General features: G+C 39.3%; 1 protein-coding gene across 1 annotated transcript in view; it reads left to right on the forward strand.

Moving 5' to 3' along the window:
- Positions 1–1,217: 1,217 nt before the first annotated feature.
- Positions 1,218–7,217, forward strand: part of pld1a (phospholipase D1a) — a gene marked incomplete at its 5' end in the record, with an annotated part of 54,466 nt that continues 48,466 nt past the window's right edge. The window contains 3 exon segments of the mRNA XM_014019820.1: positions 1,218–1,433; positions 4,695–4,864; positions 5,763–5,905. Of these exon segments, the coding sequence (XP_013875274.1) occupies positions 1,250–1,433; positions 4,695–4,864; positions 5,763–5,905 (497 nt within the window).

Raw genomic sequence — 7,217 nt, forward strand, 5'->3', positions numbered from 1 at the left:
ATATCGGGATATATCGTATCGTGACCCCTCTGTTATGATATGTATCGTATCGCCAAATTCTTGCAAATACACAGCCCTATTGGTTTTACAGACAAAGAGTAAAGGTTGGACAAGTTGCAGAAAATACTGGTGGCTAAAAAACAAAAAGCAACATGAATAGAAAATAATGTTTCCTTCTGAGACATTCAACCTTTGACCTGCTTATTAACCTCTTTGTTGCAAAACCATCTTTTGAGATCTCACAATACTGTATTACATAGATTGCACATAATGGTATTTTCGAGGTTTGACCAAACTGTAACTCCCTCGTATCTCAACTCAAGATGAGCTTTAGTGTACAAGTCTGACATGAAAGGCAGCATTTCAACAAGGACTGCTGAGTATTTCATTTCTCTGTTTGAAGTTTAGTTCAGTAACAGTACAGGACACAAATCTGACCAGGGCTCTTGTTATTTAAAAACAAACAGTTCTCAAATTTTTAGATTAGATACTTATACTGATTTTTGGGATGCGATTTATGGATTTTGACTCTGAAAAAATACTTTGTGTTTTATTACATGAAAATTCTTGCATAATGATCTTTTTATGATGTGGGAGTCAGTTCTCACAAGTCTGAGGCCATGGTTCTTGACTGGAAATTTGGGGGTAGGGTCATAGCTTCAAGTGTAGGAGTTTAAGTATCTGGGTGTCTTGTTCACGAGTGATGATAGGATGGAGTTGGGTCAACAGATTGGAACGTCGTCTTCAGTAATGAGGGTGTTGCTTTGGTCAGTCATGGTGAAGAAACAGCAGAGTCAAAAGACAAAGCTCTCGATTTACTGGTTTGTTTACGTTCCAACCCTCATCTGTGGTCATGAAGTTTAGATCCGGATACAAGCGGCCAAAATGAGCTTCCTTCGTAGGGTGGTCAGCTTTAGAGATAGGGTGATGAGCTTTGCCATCCGGGGGAAACCTGGAGTAGAATACCTGTTCTTCCACATCACAAGGAGTCAGTTGAGGTGGTTCATCTGATTAGGATATGCCTCCTGGAAACCTTCCTTTAGAGGTGTTCTGGGCATATACGACTGGTATGAAAGACCCCAAAGTGTTTGTGCTGGGGGACCGGATCTTTGGCATAATGTGTTTTGGGGTTTTCAAGCCACTGGGAAACTGCAAGTAATGAGCTAACATTCTCAGTGAATAAGTATAAAATCTCCATCATCTCCCGTCTCCTGTAGGTGCGCCCTGCTCTGGGGTTTGACTGCTAAGCATGCTGGGTAAGGCTCAGCCAACTACTAGTAACCTGAACCTGGTGAATGCTGAGGCCACTGATACCAGAGCGGCTTCCGACATCCACGACGGAATTAAGATGGCCGACCTTGTGGAAAGCCTGGATGCCAGGGAGCTGGACTTCGAGGGGGGAGAGGAGCTTGAATACGATGGAAACAATCTGGGTGTGTTTTTATCATCTGCTTAGAATCTTACTCTCGTTTATCTAAACATACTGAAAAAGTAAGAAAATTATGAAACAAAGCCAACAAATACTCAGTCCAAAGGCTAATAAACCAGTCGTTCATTAATTAGAGAATTTAAAGCCATTAAAATGTTCAAAATATGAGATTTTTTGTATTTTTTTATTAGAATATTTTGGATATGTGTAACATTCATGATAAAAAAAATAACCATACACATCAATAACTATTACAGCCAACCACGTAATTTGTAATAAATTAGCAAAATCCAGATTCCTGTTTTTTTTTTTTAGCAACACTTATGAGTTGTTTGTTTACATTTGATTATTGATGAGGGAAAATAATAATTAAAGGACACTTGACATTTGTAAATTAAATTGAAGCTAACACTGGAAAAGGAAACATATTGGGAGAATGACAAAGCAACTGAAAGTAAAGTTATTTTAAAGTTATTTTCCCATCAAATAAATACTTTGGATGTTGCAAAATGAAACATTATGGGCAAAACAGTCATGTAAAAAGGAACGTCCACCCTACTTTAGTGCTAAGATTTTTACGTATAAGAACATAAAATGATCTGATCTTTATCAGGTTCTAAAAGAATGAAATCGTTTTTCATTTGTAAAAAAAAAAAAAAAGCTCAAATCAAAAAGCTGTAAGTGAAAAACTATGTCCCCTCCTGCTGCTTCCAGAGGACTTTTAAGAGGTTCAGTAGCAGCCAGGTGCTGCTGATTAAATGTATTGATTAACTCGTCATCATTATCATCATCAGTGTGAGCAGCTCTATAAAAGCTGGAGTTTTAATTAGCTGCTGTAGAAGGTCAGCGTTACAACTTACTCGCTCATAGGGAAGTAACACAATGAGAAAAGACAAAGTGGTGAAGTTTACTAAAAGAGTTTATTAACACTAAGGCAAGTTGTTTAAGTAAGTAAGTAAAGTTTTATTTATATAGCGCCTTTCACAGAAATAAATTCACAAGGTGCTGTACATTCAGGGAAGGGGGGAGGTGACAGTTAAGACCGGTCATGTAGCAACACAGTTGCGCTACCGTTAACAACAGACAACAGATAAACTAAAAATCACACAAGAGAAGATGAGGAATAAAGCAAAAACATCATATTATATCAACACTGTGACACACTATGGTGTTTATGAAAAAAAAACCTCTGCATAGAGCAAGTTATTAGCCAGAGGAGTAAGTGAGTTTAAGGGGCCCAAAGAATCCAGTCCCCAAAACCAGTATATTGATGGAACTGTTCATTCTGTGCAGCCTTCAGCCTGCTCAGGAAACCAGATTAGATGGGTGAGAGAGGAGGGGGGGGGGGTATGGGGCAGAGCCTTATCAACGTAATCCAGCCAGGAAGAATTTAGTCAACAGCTCAAGGCCGTTGTCGGGGAGAGCCAGATTCTGTAATCAGTTGTTTTGGGATCAGAAGAGTCAGGCAGACGATAACATTTTTCCATCTGCTTTAGTATTCTGCTGTTACATCTCAAGGTGGCGAATCCAATCAGACAAATAGTGTGGACAAATTCCGCTGAGCCAATCCTTCAGCTTCTCCAAGATCAATTCCATCTGGCCAGCAAAGTCCAGGGACCACAGCCGGCCCCCCACCCTCAATAGAACTGCTTGCAGACCGAGTCCAGCTCGCTCAAGGCAAATGTCCGAGTACTGATAGAATATGGCCATCCATCAAATTGGTCAGTCAGCCAGAAAATGAAAAGCCACCGACACTGTTTTGTAGAACACCAGGAGCCCACCAAGCCAATCTGTAGAATCCAGTGATCGGAGTCCAGATATATATCCAGAACAGAGAAGAACAGAGGTCCCACCTTTGACATGTCCTCCCATGGAAGAAGAAAAAACTTTGTTCCAAAAGTTTTATTGAGAGACCAGCTAACCAAATCCATAAAAATAAAAATATCCATAATTTCTRSTTTYGGATGAAAAATGTAGAGAAGGTTCCAAGCAGCAAAGCAGGGAAAGATAAGGAAGGGCAGGAGAGAAGGAAAAAGCGTCTTACTCCTCCGAGAGCAGGGAAAAAAATGTTTAGAGCAATCTAGCGATTTTTTCAAAAACTCAAAAAAGTTATCAAAAGAACTTATTTTCTCTCAGAGCCTGCAGGATGTTAAAAACAAAACAACAAATAAAATTAAATAAATCAGATAAAGTTAGAAATAAGTTCACCGCTCTTCTCCCCCGTCCTCCCCCCTCCTGCCTGCTCTGTTACCTGTGATTGACCGTCTCCTCACCCCCTCACACATCCCCACAGACTCGTGAGCGCATGAGAAATATGGACTTTAGATAGTGAACTTTTTATAACATCCACACTGGCAAGGGGCGCGCCCTGCATAATACCCAAAGTGTGACTTTTGCTGTTGTTCTGTTGAAATATTTCTTGTCAGGGAGGGGTCTGTGGGTCAGGGTCATCTGAGGAAGAAGGAGATGAATGGAGATGTGTGAACTTTTATTTAAGATTTAAGTTTTTTTATTTCAAAGGTCCTTATGGCTCAGCAGCAGAAGAATAAATATTACTGTTAATAAAGCTGATGATAAAGCTGAATAAAATTTTAAGTTTGATTATGAAGTGAAATTAAATATCTGACAGTGATCATGACGCAGTGTGACTCTAATTCCTCACTTCACCATCTGTGTCACAGTTTCACGTCTCCAAAATGAGCGTACGCATGGGTCAGAGCTGGCTGAGGCACCGCACATTTTCATGTCAAGTTTGGATTTTATAAATCACAACCTTTGCGTGAAAAGTGCCGTACGCAAGTTTCTGGGCTCGTTTTGTGCGTACGCAAGCTTTATAAATCTGACCCTAGATCTTTTCCCTCTGGTTTTCCTTATGATAATACTCTGAGCATGATCTATTGCAGGTAAGATATTGATTACTGATACTAAAAAGTAGTTTAAAAAAAGCTCAAATTTTTTGTCTAGACGTTTTTCTAAAATTGTAAAATGTGCTACACTGGTCAGCTGAACAAAATGGGTTGATGCTGTTTTACGATCTAAAAAAAGATTTCAATTAAATAAGTACGCATTAATGTGATGAGGAGGATGTTTCTTTGAAAATTATAAAAATGTCAAATTAAATGGAAAAACTCAAAGTAGAAAAAGGTCTTTCATTTGATGCAGCCCACTCGCTCTTAAGATGCCCAAATAACTCCTACACAAACAAACAGAAAAACCTAAACTAAACAAATTATCAGCTCAACCACTGGCATGTTTTCTCTCCCAGGTGACTGTCAAATACCGTTTTCAGCGGTGTACGCCACGGTGGGCTTTAAGGAGGCCGATGCAAGGGTCTACATGCCCACTGTGCCCATCACCGCCCGGATCCTGGAGGTGGAGCGCTTCACGGCGGCACAGGAACGCTCCAATTTGTCCCACCATCGGAGTGTCAACAAGGTTAGGAACCTGTATGCTCCTATCCACCTACAGATCAATACACTTTCACAATAAAAGCTCCTATAATTTACTTTTAGCTTTGTTTTCTTGGAGGGATTTGATCTTATGTTTGCTTCACTATAGTTCATATTAAATGTGTAATTATTATACTTCTGCATACTTTGTGATATTTTAACCGTTCAAATCGAACTGTTCCTCAATTCAGGGCATTGATGCTAAGAATTTAGTTTTTTCTTTATATTTTATATTATTCATATTATTTAACTTTTTTTAACAAATATTTTCTTCATGTTGTCACGTCCTTCAAAAACAATGTGTAAAATCTGCTTGCTCTATTTTTTTGTCTTGTTATGCTACATTGAGTTAATGGCTAGCCTTTTGCTGCTTTCAGTTTTGCTGCTTTAATTTTTTAGCTACTTTTAAATAAATTTGTGGAACTTTTAGCTTTTATCTAGCATTTTGTTGCTTTGTTTCTAGCTTGACTTTTGATTTTTTTTGCTGGCCTTCTGACATGCTGAGCTTCTAGCTACCATTTTGCTGCTTTTATATTTTAGCAATAAGATTTTGCTTTGTTTAACTAACTTTTCACTACTTTTAATTTTATCTAAGCTTTTGCTGCTTTTAGCTTGTGTTTCCCAATTTTAGCTTTTAGCTAGCCTTTCGCTACATTTCGATTTAAGTTAGCTTTTCGATACGTTTAGTATTTAGCTAACATTTTGCTTATTTTGGCTTTGTTCCATTTATCATGTGTTCTGCTTCTTTCACCTTTTACCAATTCAGTTTCACCTCCTTCAGCTTATTAGCAGCACTCAGCATCCCCTATTTCTCTGGTTAATGTTTGTTGTTTATTACGTTTCCATGAAGTAGCTGAAGCATGTCGTCTAATCTGTGTGTGCAGTCTCTGCCGGCTGTGTTTAGGATTGAGATGAAACATGGCGAGTTTACGTGGGTCATTAAGAGGAAGGAGAAACACTTCATGGAGCTGCACAGAGAGCTGAGGACATACAAAACCTTCCTTAGGATACCACTGCCATCACGCAAGTTGGTGCCAGCACTCACACACAAACTCTCATACTGTCCACCACATACATGATCACATGGAGACACATGCACAAACTGTCCACGCTGTTGAATTTTTAGGATTTTTTCTGGTACACACAGCTATCTTTATGGGGACCAAAGTCTAGTTCTAATATGGTGGAACACTATTTTTGGGTGAAGGTTTAGGTTTAGGGCTAAGATGTGAATAGAGTGGGGGTTAGAGTAATGGGGGATAAATACGTGGTCCTAATGATGAAATAGAGCAGGGGTGTCAAACTCATTTACACCTAGGGCCACATGAGGGTTATGGTGGCCCTCAAATGGCCAGTTGTAAATACATATTCATGTTTAAAACAACACGTTCCTCGTCTCATTACTATGGCTGAGCGCAGCTAACAAACAATAATTGAGCTCTATGTGGTATTTCCTGCATAGAAACAACGTTTTAAAACGTTCTCTTATAAATACTGAAAAATACTAGGTGTACAACTGACTAAATGTGAAATAAATAATACAGAAATACTAGTGAGGTGTACAAACCACGTCTTCTGGTTCTGCGGAACTGCTGCTGCTCAATGAAGAGAGAAACTCTGAAACAGGCTGGTTGAACAGCAAGATTCTTTATTTTGCAGTCCAGGAGATTACAGCCAAAAACCAAATTGTGGCCTCCAAGCCAAATGATTCACCAAGTAAGAAAGATGAAGAACGAAGGTGAAGGGTAGGGGCGTACAAGGCTCTTTATAGTGTAGTCCAACAGATGCACCATAAATTTTGTCACGGTATACCTTAAGTATTCCTCTTCCTAATATGGTAATATGTGCCGAGCTCTGAAGCTGGAGAACCAAGAGACGCATAACACATCTGTGCATTCCTGAGAACAGGCCCCCACTCTTGGACACTACACTAGTAAAATTAAAAGTAAGAGAGTTTTATTCACTGATGAGTTATGGTGAGTAGCTTCCATCTTGAACTCTGAACTCTTCCAATTTCTGACAGGGAACTCCCATGTATAATCGACATGCGTTATGAGAGGTGAAGTTTATGGTCAATGCTGACTTATTTTGAGACATTAATGCTGTGCTATCCAACTAAATTGCTTAGTAACTTAATAGCAAATAGACTAAACTTATGTAATGCTTTATCAAGCCATATGGGGACCCCAAAACGCTTTACACTGCAGTCCTGACCACCACCAGTAACCCTCCAGCTACAGGACGACTCCCCTAACCACTCCACCACAGCCGCCCTTAAAGCCAGCAGCTCAGGGGCAGGACAAGCATTTTTCACTTTTTTTCACCATTGATATAGAAAC

Source organism: Austrofundulus limnaeus, unplaced genomic scaffold (assembly GCF_001266775.1).
Source record: "Austrofundulus limnaeus strain Quisiro unplaced genomic scaffold, Austrofundulus_limnaeus-1.0 Scaffold232, whole genome shotgun sequence".
NCBI lineage: Eukaryota > Metazoa > Chordata > Actinopteri > Cyprinodontiformes > Rivulidae > Austrofundulus > Austrofundulus limnaeus.